Source organism: Scardinius erythrophthalmus, assembly GCF_964197995.2.
Source record: "Scardinius erythrophthalmus genome assembly, chromosome: 24".
In the NCBI taxonomy this organism is placed as follows: Eukaryota; Metazoa; Chordata; class Actinopteri; order Cypriniformes; family Leuciscidae; genus Scardinius; species Scardinius erythrophthalmus.
The window spans coordinates 10,487,766-10,513,959 of record NC_138244.1 but is presented as its reverse complement, the minus strand read 5'-3'; the positions used below and the strand labels follow the sequence as shown (position 1 = coordinate 10,513,959).

At 37.8% G+C, this 26,194-nt stretch overlaps 1 protein-coding gene across 2 annotated transcripts in view; it reads right to left on the bottom strand.

Annotated features, from left to right (window-relative positions):
- agbl1 (AGBL carboxypeptidase 1) overlaps positions 1 to 26,194 on the bottom strand; it is a 162,068-nt gene that overhangs the window by 56,634 nt on the left and 79,240 nt on the right. For both annotated transcript variants that reach the window (XM_081355542.1, XM_081355543.1), the window contains exon 19: positions 14,534 to 14,714. In XM_081355542.1, the coding sequence (XP_081211668.1) occupies positions 14,534 to 14,714 (181 nt within the window). The remainder of the gene's footprint in view (positions 1 to 14,533; positions 14,715 to 26,194) is intronic.

Here is a 26,194-nt window from a genome sequence, read left to right as displayed (position 1 = left end):
GGCTGTAATACTGGCTTATGTCTAGCTGTATAAAAATCTAAACACATACGTGGCAATGTTATTGTACAGTTCAGGTGCTTTTGCCAATAGAGGACAGAGCATTCTGTGAGGCCTGCAGTTTTATTCAGATATACCTCGCTGTCTTAATTTGTCCCCAGGCAAGAGTTGGCAAAGGAACAGAACTTCTTCCTGAGGTGAAAAATAGGCTGGACTCAACTGAAAACACAAGGCAGTGGTCATATTAAGAAGAAAATTAAGACCAAACAACAACTGCCCTCTTATTTCAGGTAATATTAATACTAAAATTAAGCTTAGTAATAAAAAACGACACTCAACTCTTTTACAACGATGCCATTCCTAAAACAATCACAGCTATATCATAATAATTAAGACTCTAATGTTCACAAATACGTCCATTTCTACAACTAATTTCAAGTGATACAAAACAGCTGTAGTCACCATGAAATCAAAATGGACAATTCTTGTTTTTATGGATATTGCAGAATTTATTATAAATGATTTATCCGTGTACATCGGATAAATATATATATTTATTTATTTATTTATTTATTTATTTTTTCTTGCTCCAGAAGCCATTTCACTTGAATATACATCCCAATTGGAAAGAAAAGACTATTGCAACTTCTGTTTCGCGTCGACTTTAAAGCACTAGTCATATTTGATTTAACCTAGAGACTTTAGCAGAAAATCTACGCTGGTCTTTTCAAAATGGTTGTCGAATTCCAAAAATCACAAATAAAATGGCCCACAGAAGTAGCCAATACAACTTGTGCTCTATATTAGTCTTAACAATTCAATAGGTATATATAAGAAACAAACTGAAATTTAAGCCATTATTCCCTAAAACTTCCCTCTCAAATTTTGAAACTTTCAAATATTTCATGTCAAGATGTGTCGTACCAGATTTGACGGCAACAGAACCCTTGAGCTGTACTATATATGAATGTACACAAACAAAAAGTCATACAGGTTTGGAACAGCATGAGGGTGAGTAAATGACAAATTTCATATTTGGGTGAACTATCTCTTTAAAATGTGTCATCATGTATTGTTTGATAATACTAAGTATTAAGTTATCCAATTTCTTTGCTAACTTTCCTTCCCACTTTACTTGAGGGATACTAATAGAGTGTATTCTCCAGGATCCACACTAAATTATATTGTTTTGAGTTTCGCAGGTCTGAAAACATTAGCAGTCCACCCTGGAGCAAAAAGCAACAGAGAAGTGCTTCTTCCTGCCTGGATATAATGAGCACTGTATTTTTAACATTCATTGATCTCACCAAATAAGAAAGAGGAAGGAAGAGGAATTCACATTGTCATTTAATTTTATGATTTTTTTTTATGACCCATCTATGACCTCCATGGTTTAATTGACAAGTTTTTGCCAACAAAATAACATGGTCTATTCAAATGAGCTCTCGAATTTGGGACTTGGAAAAAGCACAGCATGCTCCACAACTGCGGGAGATTAATTGAGTAAACGACAAGGTTTGATCAAAACCGAGGGTGCCTATTACAGGAAGTGTCGGCTTACAGTTAAATCCAGAAGAAAGGCACACACTATCACCGAAAATCATAGACAAGCGGTCTCAACTAGTGGGTTGTGCTAACATGCTAATAAAATACGACTATAATTGTACATACCACTGACATAGAGAATAACACTTAAACCGACCAACTTAGTATAAAAAAATAAAATGATAATAAACAAATGTAAATAAATAAGCAAAATACTATTATAACAAACAAACAAACAAACAAACAAACAAATAATTTTATAATAAAAAAATCAACAAACTAATATGTTAATTAAAATAAAAAATATACAAAATAAACAAAATGACCAAACAACCAAAATAACTAATTTAATAATAAACTTTTAACTGCTTATAAATTATAGTAAATAAACAAGTAAATAAAATTAAAAACTACAAAAATAAGCAAAATAAGCAATTAACTAAAATAAATGAATAACACTAACATAAAACAAACAAATACCACTTTTTTTCTCCAGCATTTCCAGAATGTTACCGAATATATCTGAGTATGCAGGATGCATCCACTTGGTTTAATCCACTTATACTGCATTATATTTCATGAGATATCATATTTTCTTTCCATACGTCAGCATGGTAGCAGAAGGGGAACAGATGCTACGTAATGAATCTGCATTGCATCCGCTAGAGTTTTTATTAATCCGGGTCATCGTAGAATGCCTGGTGGAATTTAGTCATAAGCCACCGGACTGTGCTTTCCATCTGTTGACGTCGTTTCAACACACTTCCGAGTAGCTGTGTCTCCATCAGACAGCTGATAAAGCCAGTGAGATGAGTGGTGAAGCGTCTTCAACAAATAGAAAACAAAAGGTCAGTTTGCTAATGAATAAATTCTTCCAGACGTTTGAATTTGTATCGCAGCTCTGGCTCTCATGCCAGCCCATTCTGTCTCTGCGTGTGCAATTTCCTGTGACGCTCAGCAGGCCATTTCTCAAGTCCTTATCACTCATATGTCCTAACGGTGATGATAATTACAACCCCCAAATACCGTGTGGCTTATACCCGCTGACACAGCAGGCCCGCTTTGAAGACAACCAATACAAGCAGTTTAATAAACAATACCTCAATGGTGTGCCACCGCTTCTGGATTCATTGACCTGCGAAATTGTCATTGCCTCCACTTATAAAGCATGACAGTCCCTTGAACTCTTTTGTCACGAGTCACCTTATAAACAATAAACGGGATCCTGCGCAGATAAACTTGCTGGCATTGAACAATTACTGGTGTTCTTACCAAAGCAATAGGGAAGTTCATGGAAAAAGGAGGGAAAATGTCAGCTTCATGAATTGTCATTTTAAGAAGAATCTTTACAATGAATAAGTATGGTCTGAATCATTTGTCTGAATGTTTAAATTCGCTTATGATTTTAAAGAGGATGTTGGGGTAAAAAGTAAGTTACGATTATAGACAAGTAGCAGAAATGTTACAAACAACTCAAATTGTTCAAACGAATTGATTCACGGAAATGAATTGGACTTCCCATCTCTGGAGGAGGATGTTTAATGGTGGGGGCTGGTGAGAAGGGCCTTGAGATTAGACCCAAGACCCTCTTTCCATCTCATCATGGCCCATCCATTGTGACTGATCAACTGCCCCAGGGTGCAATGTGTTACGTGGGCCTTGCTGCGTTGATTTCTGTTAGACTCTAGTGTAAATTGAATGGATGGAGCTGCCAGCTCAATCCTAATCTTGGAGCCAACAGCAGGTCCCTCAGCCTCTGACAGCCAGATAGCTTGTGGAACAAGGTTTAAAAAAAATGGAACAAACGGTTGAGCCCACACCAAAATGTACACTTTTCTTTCAGAATGGGGGACAGCCTAAATCAAAATAAGGTAAAATGTATCTTGCATACCATCCAATCATAAAGGATCTTGAAAAGCATTAAAGTATGAAAAGTTACATGCCGGTCGCTATCTTCGGCCAATTTCATTATCCTCCTCATCTTTTTCCCCTCAATGACAAATGGACCATGCGGTGCTCTCTCGCAAAGATAAGCTCAGGATAGTATTCTTCCATCATCTTTTTCAGTCAGCTTTGATTTGGCTGATGCTTCGCTGCGTGCTCTGAAATTTCCCTGTCCTCAAGCAATATCAAGTGTGAACTTTTGTTGAAGCAAATATTCATTCCTCTACATAAAAGTGCAAAACAAACATCTTTTCATTTTACTACATCTCACAAAACATCCAATCCAATATGGAACAAATGCATCACCTTGAAGTGTATTTGAAGGTGATTTGTTTATTAAGCCCAGGCTCAAATCTTGACGCAACAACCGTCATGCTCATCTTGATTAAATTCCGTTCTCAACAACCCAGACTTAAAGAGATACCTCACAAAAAAAATGTAAATTCTGATATTATTTATGGATCCTCTCAAATTCAAATAAAATGGGTACTGGAGCTTTCAAGGTTAAAAAAGAAGCTAAAAGCATCATTAAAATGCATAAGATATGTTATGATATATTTGTGATTAGTCAGTGAAAATCTCAAAATTGTGAATTAATTTAGAAAGCCATACTGAAAAAAAACCTCTCGAAATTACTCAGAAATTGCTAGTGAATTATATATATCTTCTTTCAAATCTCATACCTGCACACACTACAAGATTCGAAAATCGTGGCGCATCACACACTACAAGACATTCTTAAGATTATAATGCCAGATTCAGCACCTCGCGTGACCTCACGGGGAAGCGGATGTAAACCAAATGGATACTGTGTCGAGGAAACTTGCTGTAGACATTAAATGAGGAGACATGATAAAGGCAGGCATGTTGTTTCAACCAGTCATTCCTCCATCTCTGAAACTCCTGTAGTCTGAGCCCGGCTTAAAGGTCAGTAAATTACTAAATTTTCTAAATGAGCAGATTTCTCGATTTTGGGTGGAATATCTACCTTTATGTCAGTGAATATAGTTACGGAACCAGTGGTACCAAAAGAGGACATCACAATTCACTGCACGTGGCGTTAGTATTAACTGACTTTTCTCCCTGGCTTTGTGCATCTTTATTAGGTAACACAGCTGCTTCCATGGAAGCCATTAGAATCCCATCGACACATTTGGTGTAGTAAACATAGATAATCAATAGCCTGAATTTATGGTCGCTTAGAAAAAATAATCAGCATACATCAGCACTCTGATAATAGGGGACGGTTGGCTCCAGATACAAGCGTAGAACACAAATGGATAGATTATAAAGCAGAAGGTCAGACGCTCGATACGGATCAAGCATCGCTCCCTGGAGATATTGCACTTCAAGGTGTTGGTTACGTTTAATTTACCTTGTGCGGTATGGATAGCGACATCTTTGTCTAAATAAATCAGCTGATGTCCGTGGTCGTGCTCCTTCATCCGATCAGGCAAGTGGATCATCTTCACGCCTCTGCTTTCGACCACCAGAAAAGCTCTTAGATAGATGTCCCTAGGTCACAGCCATTCGTTCTGGATGGGGCGATTTCTTCAGTTGTGCGTGACCTCTCCATCCCCCTCCATTTTAAACTCCTTCATCGTGTTTCTCTTTTAGGATGACATCCAGCAGCTCATGAACCTGAGAGCTCACCGTGAGAGATTACAAAACAACGAGCGCCTCCACATGTGAGAAATGTGTCTGTTCAGCAGCCTGTAGGCCTGTCTGATGAGTGGGCCTGAATTACGCCTCACACTGGTCAACCTCAAAAGGCCATTGATTGTTGGCACATATTATGGCTTCAAAGTCTCTTAAAACTACCAATAAGGGCTAAAACCAACAGAAACCCTCTTTAAAGACAACACAATAAATAATAGTGGTTGGACAGAGCGTAAACAGTGCAGTAGGTTATTTTCTAGTCATTAAAAAAGGAAAATAAATGGAAATAAATTGAGTTGAATTGAATTGAGACCAAAATAAATTCATTTTTTGGACAAACACAAACACCACAGATGTTCAATGAATAGAAAATTCAACAGAGCACTCTTCACTACCACTTTTTCATGACAAACTTAATTTCTTGCAATTATTCACTTCATATCTCAAAATCATCTCAATTTATATTCTCATAATTGTTAATATCTCATAATGTTACTTAATATCTGAATATTGTGACTTTTTATTCTAAATTTGGTTGAAAAAAATCCAGATCTTATTTTTCACATTATCACCAAAATGTTATTTTCATCAACTAGCCATTTGTAATCATTTCAGGTGGTTATCAAGTGTGGTATGATTTCAGGTATATGACATGACAAAATATTGCCAACATGTGAAGGGCATTGAAATGTCAAAAACTCACAAATAAAACTAAACCGTGTACAAATTAACACTGGGTGGCCATCATCTGTACCAAAGCAACTCAGAGGAAGAGAGAGAGAGAAGGAAGAGATGAGGAGGTGAAGATGGTGGGGGCTTGGCTGAGGGTAAGTTGGCTGTGGTCACTGTTACCCCAACGGAATGATGAACAGCACGGGCCAATATCCATTTTTCTTCTACCTGTCTGCCTCCAGCCCACGGGGGCCTCCACAATATGTCACTGTCGCATACTGGACTGCCCCCATGCATCAAAACGTTTTAATACAGCTCAGCCCACTTCCAACCATCTCCAGGTTTGGGTTCATGGACGGGAAGCCGCCCCCGATCTGTGTTTGTTTCATGTGCGACACACTATGAATGAATCAATCCATGCTTTGGTGCCTTTACATGTACAATAAAACGATCACCTCACTCCCGGTGAGAACAAATATCGCTCAGACCGTCTCATTGTGAGATGTTTTTGACCGGTTTGTTGTTTTTTTCAAATTGTCTAGGGGAAAAACATACGAATGAAAGGAAAAGAACAAACAACAAGGCCGGAAATGAGTGGCTGCAGGCATTGGAAAACAGGCTGATAGGACAGATGGGGCGTGCGCTGGAGATTACAGAGACTGTTTAAACAAAAACGGTTTCCATGTTTCCAGAGGGAACAATGAGAAACAAATCCTTGTTAGGAGGGATAGTTTTTTCGTTAGGGGTGAGGGACAGCGGGATAAGGCCTGAGGGTAAATTTTATATTATACAACCTTAGCATCTTTAATCCAGCTAGGTACTGCAGATATTAATGAATCGAGGGAAATAGCTAGAAATGTAGAGCAAATTCAAGGCCAGTTTCAGAATGAGAAAAGCACAATATTACACCCCACTTCCTCTTGTGCAGCAGGTGCCGTGTCTATCCAGCCAGCCAATACCTTGAGAATAAAGCCAGAATCTGCGTCAGCACCAGTAGCTGAACAGGGTCAGGCTATCTTACATTTCCTGTCTGAGGAGGGGAAAGTGTGTTTCACGCCCCAAGAGCAGCCAGAAAAAGCGTACATTGCCGGGACCAAATATTTCAGAGTTCATCTCGCTTTACAGAGCTGAATCATTTCCATTGACGTGACAGTATTGTACTCCATGTTCCTGACAGGGGTAAAGAATATCCCAGCTGGGTTATTTCATTACCTGAAAGCTGTCACTGGAGAGTTTCTGAGTGTCAGCAACAGGCAGAAAGTTGCTGAATTGAATTAGCGCCAGGTGTGGTGCTGGGCACAGCTAAAACCGACTTGCCACGGTCACGGAGTACATTTGGGCGTGGGCAAGAAAAGGAACACTTTACAGAAAGTTGCTTCCAGCTGAATTGAATATGATTTTTTTTTTTTTTTTTTTTTTTATGGAGCTGCATACGCTTCATACTAGTTATGAATATCAAGGCCGATATTCTTATGAATTCGGATTTACTAAAAGGTTTGCAGGCAGAGCAAAGTGACCCAAGAATGAATTTTTTTTCTGCTATGATCCATCCAAGGTTGTATTCATATGAAGTGAAAGTCATGCCATTGAAAACCATTAAGTAGATTAGCTTAGCTTAGATTTATATGAACTACACTAATATCGCTAAACAGTTAAATATAACTTTCTCAAATACCTTTATATTATTATGCAAATGTTTAGAAATTAATGTAAATATCTAGATGTTTTTGGCCAAACAGCCTGTTCCGTGTGCCACCCAATAAATAAATAAATAAATAAATAAATAAATAATAATAATAAAAAAAAGTAAAAAAAAAGTATAAATAAAAATGAAACAAACAGTTAATTAAAATAATATATAAAAGTAAAATATAAAATAAAATAATTCACATTGGTCTCGAACACTCAAAAGCAGAGTAAAACATCATCGCAGCACTGTTGGTCACTTGGCCTCTCAAATGATGACCAGAACCATTGTATAGTGTAATTAAACCAATAACTAAACATTTTTGTATAAAAAATAAAATAAATAAATACTCAAATTGGCTCCATTTCCCACCTCAGTTCTTAATTATTCGGCTGATTAAAGTCATCTACTTAAGGAGACAAAACATCCAATATGCACGTCCAAGTTGCTAAATTGTGTACCTGAAAGACAAATCTTTAATTTTAAGAGCATCACAGAATTTAACTGTATTTATTAGGTTGAGAAAATAATTGTCTCAATGAAGTCCTTTTATGCTGATGAGTCAATCGAGATCTACAGCCTGTGAAAGCTAACTCACTGAGCTCATTTCCCAAACAAACATTGCAGAAACATGGGCAGTCGTGCCATATTCTCAAAGCAAACATTCTGAAACATGCCATAGGGTGAACACACGACACTCAAAAGTGTTGGCATCCCAGCTCACGCACAGATGACACATCAGGGGCCTCTGTGAAAAGGTACGTATGCCGGTGTGAGAACACAGATCCAGCTTGTACGGGCAGACAGCTGTGATCATTACCTCTAAAACCCTTTTCAACCATTCTGTGATCTGACAGGCCAGTTAAAAGCCTTTAAAGTTCCCCTGGCTCGCCAAACCAAAATTTTACATCACAGCCTTCAGGTTTCCACTGGTCACAGTGGTCAAACAAATTAAATTTTCAGACCAAATCTTGCATCTGAACTAACAAAGCATGATTTACTGCTTGTTTGTTGGTTCGTTTTACAGAGTCTTTAGTCAAGCAAACAAGCCGATCGCGTTCTTATCCAACGCCATATCTGGGTTGCTAGCCCACACACGCATTGGCAGCTTATGAGAGACCTCATCTGGTGATTCGCCACAGTAAGAGAAAGCACTGGCAGATGCCTGCTCAGTGCTGAGCGCAGCCTGATCCGTGCCAGCCGTCGGGCCGATGATTCATGTGAATTGCCCTAAATGGTTGCAATGTGCCAAGCTGACACTGGCCTGGGGAATAGGTGTGGAATAGTTGTCAAATATATCCAATAATCAGTGAATCAGATACATCTGTCCTCTCCAGTCAATGCAAAATATTTGGCTGAGGGAAATTAAGATACAAATAAAATGTTGCCTAGAAATGGACAATTTGAAGATTTAAAGTTTGATTCAGGCCTGTGAAATCTCTAGGATGTGCAAATCGACATATTTTGATAAAGGACAATTATTATTTATTTTTTTGTCTAGACTAGTCAGTCTTAAAGGGATAGTTCACCCAAAAAATGGAAATTATGTCATCATTTACTCACCCTCAAGTTGTTCCAAACCCATAATGAGTTTGTTTCATTGACTTCCATAGTAGAAAAAAAATATATACTATGGAAGTCAATGGCTAGCATCGACTGTCTGGTTCCCAACAAAATATTTTCTTTTGTGTACAACAGAAGAAAGAAACTCATACAGATTTGGAACAACATGAGGGTGAGTAAATGATGACAGAATTTTCATTTTTGGGTGAACTGTCCCTTTAAGGAAGACACACAATTAGGGGTCGTTGACACAATGTGTTTTTGCATTTTACTGCACTGCTTTTCGGTTATTTTTCTATGTAAACATGCTAGATGTAGGCCTGTCACAATAACTACTTTTTGTTGGGCAATATATTATCCCAGAAATAATTGCGATATTATTGTCATTTAAAGACAATTTTATGCCACTGCACTGAATATATAATCATAACAACACAATAATGCAAGTAGGCCATTTGCTAACAAAAAGTGCAAAATAACAAGTAGAAATGAAAACACACTTGCAAATGCACAAAAGGCACTTATATGGAGATTTTCCATCACAGATTTCACCCTGACTGTAAAGTATTGCTGCACACTATTGCTGAAAAACACAAACCTTACTTAGCAGTCAGATTTATATGAACAAAGGCACAGATGCCTCAACCGGCCATATCTGCTGATAAATCTATTTTTCTAGAGGTGTGTTTTTTAAAAGTTGAAGAACTTCTTTTAACTTGAGCGCAGCGGTTTATAACGCCGCGTCATGCACAAGATGGCGCGAAAGACATGAACACAACGGTCAAACACGTCCGTCTAGCACAAGTTTGCATGGAAAACCGAGTGCATTTGGACTTATTCTTCCAAAATGTCTGTAGTTGTCAGAAAAACACTATAATGCCTCGAATGAAACCTTCTTTTCACCTGTCGACTAGGAGAGCAAATAAGATGACAGAGACAGCACGATGGGAAAAATGTTGCCGACATAAATTTTTCTGTAAACATAATAGGCAATATATCGCGTCACCAAAAATTATCAAGGTCATGTCCATATTTTGTGTAATAAGTCGATATATTGATTATCGTGACAGGCCTAGCAAGATGGACATATTGGACTGCTTACGTCTTGTGTGTTTTGTACATGACACAACGTTTTAAAAACGCAGTGCTCAAGTCAAAAGTTCACTTCAACAAAAAACGCGTCTCTAGACCTTGCATTTTTTCCCCTCTTCGACTGCCCTCTGGCTCATGTTAACAAAACAAAAAATAATAATCTCTCTGTGAATGGCCTCTTAGGATAATCATATCAATCAAACTCAACTTCAAACTTTAAATTGTTAAAGGTGATGAATTTGTTAAGGTGGTTCAAATATGAACCTAGACTAGTCGTCCACCAACCCGCTATGAGGTTGACTAATTTTAGCTTCAACGTTTTAGAAAAGCAACTTCTGTTAGAGTTTTAGCATACTAACAGTTTCAGTGTCACACAAAACGTCACTCTGATTTTGAATAATTGTGAAGTCCAAATACATAATTTATCAATGCTTTATGTTTACCAGTCCAGCTTTTATTGTAAGCAGTATGAACAGAGAAGGTGATCAGGAACAATGGGACATGACGCCGCAGGCTATGTGCAGCTGATGTGTAATTCGTATGGGAGTTCACAATGTCGGAAACCCAATTGTATTTGACATTACCGAGAGACGCTTTTGACAACAGCCTCTGTGATGAATACACCCAGAGATGAAAACATAACCTCAGAATGCCTCTGTTCACACCTCTCTTGTTTTGTCCCATGCTAAGCCAGAGCAGGAAGTGAGCTCTGTAATCTCACCCCCCAATGTGTCGCTCGGCAAGATAACACTAGACGCCAAACTGCTGTTTGTCACAAGTCACATCCGTTCACATCTCTCAGTCCCTGCAGTCAACAAAAGATTGCTGAACGGATTGTCTTTTTCCAATTTCAACAAGAGAATCAAACAGATCTCTGTGAATGCTAATGCTACATGCTACATAAACAGCACCGAGAGAGCTAAACTTCACACTGTTGAATCAACAAACTTGAAAAATGTGTACAGCTGCGTGCTTCTCTCGGGTTGTTGTACAGATCTGAGTGGTTTAAAAATAATATATTGTAAATCTAGCCACAAACAAAAGCTACATTGCACCTTTCTGAAGTAAAAAATGGCCTATATAATGCTAATTTGATAAAAATTTGTTCTTAAACATAAACATTCTATACAACAAGCCATTAATGATCATCATCTAATTGTACAGTTAATAAGCCACAAATATGAGTTTGAAGTAATCATAATCATATTATATTATCTAACAGTATTATAAAAAAGTTTGTGCTAATAGCATTTCACAATGAACGCCGCTTTCACATCTCCATAAACACTTTTTCCTTGTTGTTAAAATACAATTCAAAACAGACAGAGGGTTTCACAAAATATCAGACCCCTTGACCTACATTATGGATATTCTCTTTAAAACTTGATGGAAGCAAATGTGACCTTTTCACACATTGTCATTTCCATTTCAAAGGGCTTGCAACACCGCTGTATTTATATCTATGCAATACTGCATTACCATATAAATGAATCAGACGAAAGTGCCCATATTTAGAAGATGTCCAATCTTAAAGGTGAGCTCTGCAGCTTTGTTAGTATGCGGTGGACTTTGTGCAAGTGCATTTGTGAATTCTGTTGCTAAACTTTTAGGCTTTGAACACACTAACAGTGACAAATTGAATAAAACTACAAAGTTATTTATCTACAGTAAATACACAATGCATATATCAATGTTGCTTTCTAACTGCACCAACAGCAATGCATCTGTGTTATTGAGGATGCGAGATCAGCGCTTAAGGCATCGAACGCTCTCCTACTTACCTCGGACCTGTCACCAAGCAACAAGCTGCCCTGAACTGTTAATAAAGGCTATACCCACACAGGAAGTAATACCCTTAAGGTGAATTTGGCGCTTTAAATTTGTCACTGTAATTTGTAGGGGCTGATGGGAAAACAAACACTAAATGGTTTCAATAAGAGTCTGGGATTGCATTGGTGCACGTGCTGTGAAAAATGTATTTACTCACCCTCATGTCATTCCAAACCTGTATAACTTTTCTTCTGTGGAACAAAAAAAGAAGATAGTTTGAAGAATGTTTCAAGTGTTTTTGTCCATACAGTGAAAGTCAATGGGGTCCAAAACAACAAAAATTAGACCAAATCTTCTTTTGTTTTCCACAGAAGAAAGTCAAATGAGAGTCAACAACATGAGGGTGAGTAAATAATGACAGAATTTAATTTTGGCTGCAGCTTTTAAGATACTATTTACACTAAGTACAAATAGTAATTGCCACAATTTACACTAAAGGAAAATAGCAATATTTTCTTTGCACAAAGTGTAAATAGTAGTTAAATGCTATTTATTCTTAGTGCAACTTTAGGCAGATACTATTTGCACCTCACTGTATTGTAGTAATTATAAAACAGTATGCAATACTATTCAGTGTATATGATTATATTTATTAAAATCATTAATGGATGCTGCCTTATTGGGTCATTACTTATCCCTATCCCTAAAGCCCTCCCCTACCCTTTTCACATGTTATTCACAATATTCAATACCCGTTAGGCACTTTATTTCCACTTTTCGAAAAAAATTATTTAAATGAATGCCTCTCTGAGCTGATATGCAATAGGAAAAGGTTGGAATCGAACTTAGTTCGAACTTGCCAAGAGCTAACACCACCTACCTTACTCTGACTCAATCAGATAATGGTGAGCAGAGTTAGTCTAAATAGCCCCTGCCAACAAGGTGGGCTATTTGCACTTGTGTCTCTACCCCACTTACCCTACTCTCTTGTCCATAAAAGAGCCATATCTCTTCTGATTATTGCACATTTCCAAACTTGGAGCCTATAACTTCAGGAGATCATGTGGGAATTCATTGACGCGCTTGTTATGAGGTTACTAGAGGAATAAATCCATGCTCGGATGGAAAGAGTGAGTCTCCTTTAACTCGCCGCCCACTGATCTACACCTCCATTCTCTGAGCATCCTCTCTAATACAGTTAGCATGCCTGATCAATAGCACGGCATACAGAAGCTCCTGTGCACATGACTGGAGATAAGGGGGAGGCCACGCAACAGAGGAGACCCCGGTCTCTCGGCGAGGAAACCAGGTCACCCTCGGCCGTGAGGAGAATCGATTATTCCCTGACTGTGAATAGAGTGTTGATAAGCCGGGAAGGAGAGCTGTTAAATAGGCTCAGCCACAGAGTTGACCTCTGTATTGGTTTTACACATGTAAATACTATCTAGCTCAGAACAGCAGGGGAGGTATGGCGATATCGGGTAGATTAAAACATGCTGGCATTTGTCTTTTTCATTTCAGCACTCAATTCCAAGGGCAAAAAGGTGACTGCTTTAATGTGTGCAGCTCTGTTGGACAAGATGGTGACTGAACTTTCAGGCAGGAAGAAATAGCCTGCTTACAGATGCCCAAGGCAATCATTAATATTATTGTGCCAAACGCGGGGACCTACTACTCATATGATGACGAGAGTTCACATATAACCTGGAGGCTGTGATGGAAAGATTTTTAGTTTAAACCGACATGGTTTGACATATTTGTGACCTGTCACTGAATTGTTGGAAAAAGAAGAAGAAAAGAAAACATAAAACCTCACACTCATACATACAATAATTATATACAATTACAATAATATATATATATTCATTCTAGTATTAAAAAGTATTTTTTTACCAGGACATCAAAACCAGAATCAGAATCATGGACCACATCAAAATCTGGATATCTGAATCTACATCTGACATAAAAATCTGCAACCGAATGAAAATGTTTATTTTTGTAATTTATTTTGTAAGGCCATTAGTTTAACATGTTAAATAAGTGTGAAAAGTTTAAGTTTAAGTTTAAGTCTTTTTTAAGTAAAAAAAAAAAAGTGAATTAATTATGAAATAAAAATTATATATAAATATCAAATAAATATATGTGATACATTATATGTATTACATATAATGTATGTACATACTGTATGTATATGAAAATATATGTTATTATTATATAAAGAAATAAAAGAAATGAAAGTCACAAAAAAACTGTGAAAATTACTAACGCCTATATAATAAAAACAAAAACCACAAATGAATCATGTCCCTGATCTGTACATAATATATTGCGTAAGTGCAAATCAAGCTCAAAGTACAACCTTCATTCAACCATACAAAAGTTCTCAAATGATGTTCCTCCTCATTCAACACTTACCGAGATCAAACAACACACAAACAGCAAAGGTGCCAGTATTACAGCACACGTTCTTGTATTCAAAGACAGCTAGATGCTGCTCAACAAAATGGAACAGAATGCAAAGGTTTATTTTTTTTCCCCCACATTTAAAGTTTTGAAAGTAATAAATGAAGTAATTTTGCACAATGTGCATGCATGTGTACATACTTGCCATTAATGACCCCATCAGGGTTGAGCATGGGGATGATTTTGAAGATGTAGGCCTCTCTCAAGCTCTCGGCCACAGGATCACTGCTGCACAGGAACTCCAGCGTGCCCTTCAGTACCCAGCTGGCATTGCTCTCTCCTGGATGAACTCTTGCTGTCAGCACCACACATGGCCGGTTACCTAAAAGAACCATCAGGACACTAAGGTTTAAATTTATAAACATATTGCTTAATTATACAATTATATTACTTTATGACTAATACTTGTAACTATAACCAGTGGCATGAACTGAGTAGCTTCTATTGTGGATTTCTCATTTTTAAAAATAGAGAAAGCCACCAAATCAGTGTGATGAGTGTGATGCTTTGCTGTCAGAACATTAAACGGCAATTAAGGAACGTCAGATTTTCAGTTGACACCTCCCTCGACTCGTTTCATCTGGACAGGCAATTACATCACCTTGCTGAGCAAGTTTACAAAGCCAAAAGAGAGGGACAAAGCTTATCAAAAACACATTAAAATTTAATTTAGCTTGACTATTACGGCCCTGGCTGCTGCCCCACAAAAGACGGCAGAAGGAGCAACTAATTTGTGTGATTCTGGTATTGATGATTTCATAATGAGTTTCTGCATGGTCTCTGTTTATCCGCTCTTTCACCGGCTCCGTTTCATTTTCTGTATTTAATTGAATCTGAATATGTCCATACAATTAGGCTGGGATGATTTTTTTTTCGTACTTTTTTGAGCCGTAAAATGAGATAATGCCGTTATTGCTGCCTATTCCCATTATAATGAATAGCATACGTTTGTCATGAATAGTAAGTGAATAGTAACCTACAATTTTGCATTTAGCTTAAGGGTCAATGACAAATAAGGACGGCCAAGATGATGACAAGGAAATTATTTTGAAATAAGTTAAGAAATCTCTGATCCAGAACCCCTAAAAGGAACATGGAAAAACATGAGATGGGAAGAAAATAATACAGTAATTCAATGCTTTTTCGTTTTCTTGCAAATGTTTTCAGTTCCCCTGAGACATTTCAGTTTGCAAAATGTTTGTGCTCCCCCGAGTTTGATTTCTTTGAGTTCATAATCTGTTTGTAAATTACTGTTTATATATAAGAGTGTCACGTTATTGACCCTAAAACAACAATCTGTAAGTTGATTACGGAGTATAATGCAGTTTAAATGCTGAAAACAACTATACCACACCAAAACAATACAGAAAAAAAGCAGGTATCTCTAACAAAAGTGTCCTACAGATAAAATATGCTTGATAAATATCACATCAGCTTTGTGCACGGCACTCAATTCCCCTCAAGAGCCGGCTGCTTCAGCTCCGCAAAATAAAAAAAAAAAAAAAAACGGAGATAATTTAAATTCCAATTCAAGTCGGAATCAGAGACTTCAGGCCCCCAATGTATTCGGCTGATCACCTGATGATGTCTCGCCTGCAAAGCCTCTGTCCTCTCCACTTAAATTCTCTCTCCATCTGTCCTTCATCTCTGCCTTCACACTCTCTCACTTTGGTGTTCTTGCACATCCGTTTATCACTACTCTGTCTTACCAATTAAAAAAAACGATTTTGTGCAGTAACCTGTGAACTACTGGTCTTCTTCCATTCTAAATCCAACAGCAAACTACACTGCACAAATACGCTCAAGGAGCTATTTTTGTCCATCTGTGAAAAGAAACCCCCACATTTCCATTCCATGTGTATTTCCGCCTTTAACACACTTATTTACATGTTCACACAGCTAAATTCCCAATAAAATATATGTTGTCTGCCACACACACAAAGCGAGTGAATAAAGACGTGGGAGTGCTTCGTGAAGCTACGAGAGAATGGAGTCCTTCGTTAGATCTTTGCCGCTACCACACAAGTCAGCCTTCCCACGCTCCCAGTGGGAAGAGTACAGCCCGATCCTTTAAGAACCGGGCTTTCACTCCGTGTGTACGGAGGAGTCTTTGGCACACAGTCTACTTCAACCCAAATGGTATACAGAGAAAGAGCAAGAGAAGTGAAAACAGAAAATATAAAGGAAAGGGGAAGATGAGAGGGCAAACCAACTCCCTTTTGTGTCTTTGTCTCTCCTGCTGCTTCACGGCTATCTGAGCAAACTTACCTCCCACTGACATTGCCTAAAAACATCTACTTCCTCTTTGTGTGCATGTACAGTATGTAAATGTGTGGGGTGTGTGTAAGGGTTTAAATAGCCAGGTTTATGTGCCTCTGTTGAATGGCACTTAAGACATTCAAAGGAAAGGCTTTTGAAAGTGGGGCTTATAATACTGCACATTATGAAGAAAAAAATACAGGTTTCATGGGTTCCTTGAGTGTAGTTGATTTCCATAAAGATCCAATAGAGTATGAAATGTCTCCCAGTCCTCAGATTTATAAGAACGTGTAAGTGGCATTCTTAGACTTAAGCCCTATTCGGACTGGACTAGTTTAACATGGAGAGGTGGGTAAAATAATAATTACCAGAGCTTCTCAGTTATTTTAGTCCCGTCCGAATGTGCCATCTCAGTAATCATTACGGACAATGTCAGTAAAGATTACGGCGACTTTTACCTTCAGTAAAAAGGTCCGGGAAAATGACCTCAGGTAATACTAATCCCGTGCAAATAGACCCGCTGTAAATATGTATGTAAATATTTTGTCATTTCCTGTTTAAAAGTAGTTTTCCGCGTTTTTTCAAGTATGGAGACGCTTGAAAAAGCATTCAGTTGTGTTCTAGACGCTGGGACAAGTCTGTGGCAAAACTCAAGTGTTTTCCACATACCATTCAGATCAGAAAGAAGATTGAAAGCACTTGTTAGAGGCACAAATAGGGCTGTGACGGTGGGTCCATTACCACCGCGGTAGTAATGGACCCAAATACCGGTGGTGTTGCGGTGGTTGGGGGGGGGGGGGATGGGGTGTTAAAAAAAAAAGAAAGAAAAAGAAAGAAAGAAAGAAACAACACACTAAAGCCTGAAAAGCATTGAAATAAATATCAGTAAATACTGGTAACTTACATAATATAGTAAAGTTGAATCTATAAAAAAAAAAAAAAAAAAAAAAAAAACCTTTCCACACAAAGGCGCGTGATAAAGCCTACCGCTCTGCGCTTTGAGAGGGATGTGGACACGAGCAGGAAAGAGACCATCGATCTCGTTTCTGATATCCTCATGTTTTCTACTTGTAAAAGGTATGAAGAGCGAATTTTATCTTCCACAAGGGCAAGGCATTTAAGCTGTTTGCGCGCTGCCAGAGAAAGCAAAACTAAAATCACCCCCGGGTGTGAAACGCGCTTTACAAAATGAACTTGACGCGCCTTACCAATTATCATATGTCTAACAAGCACAAACTGTGTTAAAAATAATTTGACTTACAAGTAAAAATGTTGGCTATCTGTCCTACAGCGTTTTTCTACTTTAACACAGTAAAGAATACGAAAATAATCGACCTAAAAGCGAACAAAGGAAGAAACGTTTAACGCGTCTTTGGGTGAGACGCGAGTGAAGATATGGGAAAAGAAAAAAGAGATTCCATGCAGGGATGAGTCACGATTTTTGAATATTCGATTAGTTGATTTAATTATAGAATATCTAATGTTCTAATGTCTGTTGTGCGATCATTCTCTAAAATAAAATCTCCATGTTCTGGTGCTGATGCAGTGGTGACACGTTCATGTAACCGGAGGGTGACGCAGTGCTGCAAATAACGCACATAACAGCTGTCACAAAGAACCGGCAAAAGTAATGATTATGAACGTGTCAAATATAGCAAGGAGACATTTGAATTGTTTATTAATAAAGTGTTTTGTGTGCGTGTGTGTGTGTCAGTGTCGAGCTGCAAAGATGAAGTTGACGATGCTCACTCTTGCAGTGAACGCGCCTGAGAAATGCACACTTCATACGGAAAACATAAGCATATGCTAGTCGGTTTATTTTCGTTTTGAATTGTTTTGTTTAAAAGTAGATAATTCAAGCTTTCTATAAGGAATAACTAATGGAATATTTTTAAATTCGCTAATAATCGGGTGACCAGATCGCAAACCAGAATTCGAAGCCGACAAAGCTTAAGTTTATGGGCTCACGTAGGCCACAACTCTCTCATTCGTCATGAATTCAAACTTTTCCATGGCTGCGATATAACATTTAATTGCTAGACTATTATTTCTTTTGTAAACAAAGCTTTGTGTGTCATAATATTAATATAAAAAAGCATTCATATACAAACATTTTTTTAGGCAAAACACCGCCGGTACTACTCAGCCACCGCGGTGGCGCTTTACAACCGCGGTGGTGCGGTTGTCAAGTTTACCGGCACAGCCCTACAAAACATATTTTTTTAGTGTTAGGTAAGTGCCTATTACCAACACAATCCAATCTGAAGTTAATTAATACATCGTTCGACCGGACATAACTGTTTTATAAATATAGGTTATGTGTTTGCGCACGTGATATCAGGAAGCAACTTAATACGCACATGGCGACAGGAGGGTGACGGCGATGCGCAAATCGAGTTACCCCTCCCACTTCTGCTAGTTTTACAGAGATATCTTTTCCCATGTGAATTGGCCATTAATATTACAGACGTTCTGTGGTAAAATTACATTACTCCATCTACCCTTGTAAAGTTAATCCTGTCCGAATAGGGCTTTAGACACAACCTAGACTTAGACCTAAAAGCCAGCACTTTCCTTTAGCATACATACAGTGATTGCTAATTTTACACGCTTTAAAGTGTCCATAGATGTACACCTAGACCCCACACTACAAAAAATTAAGCTAGCTTAGTATTACACTCCAGACTTAGATCCAGACATAGACCCAAACAGAGACGCAGACGTAGAGCCAGAAATAGACCCAGACTTAGTTTTAAAATGTCTTCAGACATATAACCAGAATTACTCCCAAATATAGGCCTTGACTTATAAAATTAAGTTAGTTTTACACACTTTAAAATGTCTGCAGACATAGACTGCAACATATACGCTAAAATACAGTACAGCCCAACTTATCAAATGAAGTTTGTAGTTTTAGACACTTTATTTATAAATATCCACAGAACCAGATTTAGACACCAACTTAGACCTTGACTCAGACTTTGACTGCAGCACTTAAATTAGTGGTTAGTACACTTCAGAAGCAGCAATAGACATAGTCTGGGACTATGTCTAATTTAGGTCTAGAACTTAGGTTGGAGGTTGGAGACGTTTCCTTAATATCACACACAACAAAGAGTAACAAATGAAGCTGTTAGTATTACACTTTAGCCTGGTTTCACAGACAAGGCTTAGATTAAACCAGGATTAGGGCTTAGTTCAATAATGACATTAAGTAGCTTTTATAAATGTGCCTTAGAAAAAGTAATTACTATTGTGCATCTTGAGACAAAACAATGGCACTGACATATTTTAAGATAAGTCAGTTCAAGTTGCTTTCAGTAAAACAGCTCAAACATGCATTTTAGTCTGGGACTAGGCTTAACCCTTGTCTGTGAAACCCGGGGTTTATGTCCTAAGACAATGACCTAAACTTAGACGTAGACTCCAGCACTGGTCAGAGACTTGGACAGGACAGAGTAACAAATTAAGTTGCTAGAATCAAAATCTAGCAAACTCTATAAAATCTCTGTAAATAAATGTTCATATGTGTCTGCCAGTCATATAATTTTGCTTAAATGTGTGATACATTTTTAATCATCAGTGGAACATACTAACACACTCTTCACTAATATACACGCCCAGGGAGAAAAAGTCTACGCCTCTTGATCGTGAAGTACAAAGCCAGCCTTAAGCTATCAAAACCAATCTCTGTAATCCTTTCCTGTATATGCAAATCAGGTCCAATTAGAACATATCAGACTTGTCCATTTGTAATCATGAGATGAATTTGCCCTGCAAAGCTTATGAAAATGCAGCTTTTAATTTAGCCTTTTATTAATTAAAAGTCTTCCACAGGAATCTCATTCGTGCTCATTTCTTGGGTTGTTAATTATCAAGAGTAATCCCGTTTAGCATGACAGTTTTGCCAAAAGCGATCTGCAGGGAGACACTTTCCGCGACAAGAGGATTCACTGTTTTATGTGTCTGTATTTTTTATAATGGGGTCATCCTAGTTTTTACAATGAAGGCATCTTTATTTTACAACCATATTATCTGATTTTATAATTAGACTCATAATCTTTATTTTATGCGTTCAGATTTATTATTGTGTATGACATCAACACACCAATAACAAAATCAAGGCAATTTGCATATTTTATTTGTATTAAATATTTGTATTAATATTAAGATATCAATAACATACCTAATCAAAACACTATATTAAATATAGTATATTTTATTAAAATATTTTACCACTGAACATGACTACAGGTGTATTGGCTGTAAAATGCAAAATAAAGTTATTTTGACGACAGAAATTTCATAACATTTTCCACTAATATCTTAAAATTTACTACGTCCAGACTTTCCAGGTTTGGAAATCACACTTTTAAAATTCCCTGATATTTTTAAAATGTCCATGAAAATACTGAAATTAAACTTTTTTTATATATCATTTGATCATTGCATCAAAACCATCTCATGAAAGCATAAAGATGCTTAATAATATTATGCATGTTAAAATATGTCCTCAAAACTCTTTTTTTTTTCTGGCTAAAATAATAAAATGGCAGGCAAAAAATCTGTAACATCATCAATCAGATCTCAAATCAATGGGACAAATATACCAGTTCTGAGAGCTGATCTTCCAGCCGAGCATCGGCCCCAGCAAAATATTAGTTGAAAAAAGGGGCAAAACCCAACGGCGAAGTCATTATTTTCATGTAATGAGCCCAGTTTTTGGATTCTGTCCAGTGGACTGTGGGTGAAATGGGGGTTATGACGTCTATTTGAAGAGACTTCGTGAACATGAAGGACAGAGCGATAGAACATATGGCGATATGAAAAGAGAGAGAAAGAAAGAAACATGTAGGCTGCAGGATGCATGGGGGACAGCCAGTTAATGTAGAGTCAAACGCAAGCAGAAAGGCATTGCAAATAGGATTTATCATTCACTGTCAGCAGAAGGCATGGGCAATGTGACTAACAGATAAGAACCTGTATTTCTGTTACACACGTTTAAGGGCTTTTCTAAATTGTCAACGGCTGGAAAACATTTATCAAATTTTCATGGCCCAGCCAAATAAATGAATATGTAATTTTAACAATTGAGCCATGCAAGGTCATGTGAATGCCTAAAACAATGCTGTATTAATCAGAAAGGTTATGTTATTGGTTAATTATTGGTTAGTGTGTGTGTGTGTGTGTGTGTGTGTGTGTGTGTGTGTGTGTGTGTGTGTGTGTGTGTGTGTGTGTGTGTGTGTGTGTGTGTGTGTGTGTGTAATTTACTGATTTATTTAATATTAATAATATTAATGTCTATTTAAATATTGCAGAGTATAACTAGAAAAAAGTATGTAGTTACAAAGTATAATAAAAATATTATATTCAACTAATTTCTTACTATTTATTAATTTACATAACCTTTCCAGGCTTGGAAGTCACAGTTTTACAATTCATGGATATTTCCATTTTTTATGGGAAGACTGAAAATATAAAAATACTCTTCAGTATAACAAAAAGTTGAATTTCTTGCATAGCACCCAGAATGTCCCAAATACATAATAGCAGAAAATTATAACCTGCCTGTGATATACACCTCAAGGCAATGCACACAAATAACAGTCAACTAAAATTGTTTTTGTTATGTAACGTGACATCTTTGTTATTTAGGGAGTGCTGCAAGACATTTTAACTGACGCTTTTGTAAGAAAGCACAAAAGTGTAAACGTACAGTATGCTGGTGTTGTTTACAGGTACAGCTAATCAAAGGGATTTGTTTAATTAGAACCCTGTGAGAATCCCTGAGAGTTATGCAAATACACCAACCACAAATTAAGCCGTTAAGTTTATCCGGTTGAATTGCTGCCGTATTAATCCATGTTGTTCTGTTGGTCAGCTACACAACTTTAACAGTACACAAAAGCTGACACGGCTTGCCTGATATGTCATATTAACAAGTTCTCATTCCACAACGATGTCCAGACGGTTTCTCTCTTGTTCGCACAGAAACAAGCGGTGACCCGCACCACCTTCTAATCACCATTGGCTTATAAAAGCGGCCTAACTTGTTTGTAGTGATTGATGTGGGGCACCATGATTACAGATAATCATATCTGAGGCCTTTAATTCAATAATGCAGTGGACGGGAGTTCGCGTAAGTCCTGCATCTGAGAGAAATTGTAAAGTGATTATGAAAATCCCACTATGTGTAAAGGCAAAGCTCATGGGCTAATGCTGCTAAACCCCAATGTGCTAATTAAGGTGTAATCCTCCGACAGGCAAATGTCAGAGTTTGTTGCCGCATTTTGCCACAGATAGCAGCCGTATGTGTACAGTTCACAAGTAAGTAAGTACAGTAAACTCATAAGCGTTCATTTGAAATTGTTTACATGTCATTCTATGAATCGGTGTCATTTTTACAAGCAAATGAATGTATTTTAGGGGCAGTCATGGCCTAATGTTAGAGAGTCAGACTGGTACCCGAAGGTTGCGGGTTCTATTCTGAATACCGGCAGGAAAAATTTAGGTGGGGGAGTGAATGAACAGCACTCTCTTCCACCCTCAATACCTTGCTCAATACTTGAACAAGGCACCTAACCCCCAATCACTCCCCGGGCGCCTCAGCAAAAAGCTGCCCACTGCTCTGGGTGTGTGTGTGTGTTCACGGTTTGTATTGTGTGTGTGTGTTCACTACTCACTGCTCTTAATGTGTGTGCACTAACTTGGATGGGTTAAATGCAGAGGACGAATACTGAGTATGGGTTACCATACTTGGCCTTTACGTCACATCACATACATTTTAAGAATAGAATTTTAAGAATCTAATAGATATTGGAGTTATATATTTTTTTTTTTTGTAATTTATCTTGCATATTACATATACACATCTGTCTATGGATGGCTTGATAGAGAGTCTGATTTACTGACACTCTTTTTTTTTTGTATGGATGTTCAGATTAATGAAATGCACTGTGATGTTTCGGCATGGTGTCAGCTGGGACGACACACTCAGCAGGACGATGACAGATGGATGAGGTACCCTGCATGTGTGAGTGTGTGTGTGTGTGTTTCGGGGTTGATGTTTACACAGAGCCACGTGAATCTCGCTGGATGCTGTTCACTGCGGTGAGGCTGTGTCTGACTGCTGCTGCGGCTGTCACAACAGTACTGTGTGCCAACTGATGGGAAAGATATTTTCTTCAAATTTGGTAGACTATACATATTTGGATAGAACTGTACTATAACTTATTTCTATTTAAGCAGCGATTTTGAAAATATTCCAGCATCCTTATGATATGGCCACTTATAAGATGCAGCTCGCTTGTGTTTTTTTTTTTTAAATGAGATTTTATCAAAATGTGTATACTTTTTACAATAAAAATGCATATTCTATCTAAATTGAATTGCATTAGATGTTGTGTTGTGGCAACGTGTCATGAGTCTCAATTACAAAAAATATGTTCACAATCAGGGGCACGGCGAGTAAGGGTGCAGCATTTTCACAGGATTGTAAATGCAACGCAAATTTTAGTTAATTTACATTTATTCAATTTTAGCATTAGGTAATTTATTTGTAATTAACACTTTAAGTGGGCTATTAAAAAGTATTCGTATTAGTGAGTGCAAGTCCACCTTCGGTGTTGTGTAAGTTAGGCAGTTTTTTGTGTTCGTTTTGATTTCATGTCGCTGTGCAGGTTGTTTTATTGTATATGACGGTATAAAGAGCTCAATAGCCTTTTATTTAAAGGCTTAATTTATGTCCTGTCGACCGGTCCGTTGTGTGCAGTCAAATGTCTCGGTGTGTTTGCAGGTTTAAACGAGTGTTATCACCGCTACACGTTGTGCTTCTTTGAGTTTTGACGTTTTTTATAGACTCAATATTGTTTCTTTTTTGCAAATGTGGTTTAGCACCCCCAACCTAAAACATCTTTTTGCACCCCTGGTCACAATTGTAAGATACAAAGTCCCAATATGAGCTATAAAGTTGCAATTACAAGAAATAATGTTACAATTGTCAGATATAAAATTACATTTTGAGAAAAATAGCTGCAACTGTAAAGTCACAATTACATTTTTCCAAAATAGAAACTGGCTTCCATAATAAGACGAATGTAATATTTTTTAAGAGAAATTCAATAAATATATAAAAGTATGTTCATTTTAAAAAGTAACTTTCCCAGCACTTTGCTTATTACTTATGTATTTTGCTTTTATAACTGGTATGTTGATCATCGAAGTGTTAAAATAGCAGGACATCTATTCACTAAAAATAAGTTCTGGAATAATAATCATAAAGGGTCCCGAGGCTTTCAAAGGCTAGGATAGGAGTCATATTCAAAGTGTGATGCTGTTAAAACAATATCACAGAGTCTGAATTAAAAATAAAGGATGCCATGTCACTGATTTCATCAGCCAATGAATTCCTGAAGAAAGCCCATATGAGTGCTTTCATCGTGATTTGATTACACTAGCATAAACAAATGCGCACACAAAGTTCAGGCACAGCTAATGTAAATGCGCTAATAACTGGCAGTCTTTGATCAATGGCATAAGTGTCAAGTTTGCGAGCAGGTCACTGTGTTTGGCAGTCTTTGGGAATTGTCAGCAGGTCACTTTGCAGTATGTCGGAGTGTCTTGGGGACTGTCAGCAGTCGGTTGATCGGAACAGGCCGTCCCTCCACCCCCAACCGAGCCAGATGCTCCTTGTGGGTCTATGGGGAGAAGGCTGCAGATGTTTCGCCTCCATATTCATCAGGAGACGAGGGTTGGTGAGCATCGTGCTACCCATAGGAAGTGGCCCACAGCTGGGTCAGCACGTCCCTCTAGGTCTTCCTTCAGTCTGAAACATCTATCTCTGTAGTTTCACCTGCAGCTGACAGTCACACCTGTCAGCTTTAATGCAAGAGTGGGTACGAGTACAAATTCAAAACTGTAGACTGTGAGAGTAGATGTGTATGTATGTGAAAGTAGAATGAGTGTGAATGTGAGAGTGGAAATGTATGTATGTGAAAGGAGAATGAATGTGAATGTGAGAGTAGATATGTATATATGTGAAAGGAGAATGTATAAGTGTGAAAGTAGAAATGTATGTATGTGACAGTAGAAGAATGGATTTTGGTTTATACGGCCCCTCATACATATATGCACACACACACACACACACACACACACACACACACACACACACACACACAATACACACATATATATATATACAGTATATATATATATTGCACTGGTAGCCAATAGCCGCTTGCATCAAATTCAAGGCACTAATGTTTGTAAAGAACAACCACTGGCTTTGTACCCCTATACATAAACTCACTACTTCAGACCTATGTGCCCTCGAGAAACTTGCGTTCTGGAAGTGGCACCGTTCACTTCCAGAACGCAAGCTTCTGAAGGGCACATTGGTCTGAAGTAGTGAGTGGAGCCATCATCCCAAAGAGGCACACAATCATTTTCACTGACCCTTGACTGTTCCAAGTTGGTGGAATGACCTGCCTAACTCAACCTGAGCTGCTGAGTCTTTAGTCATTTTCAAGAAACTGCTGAAGA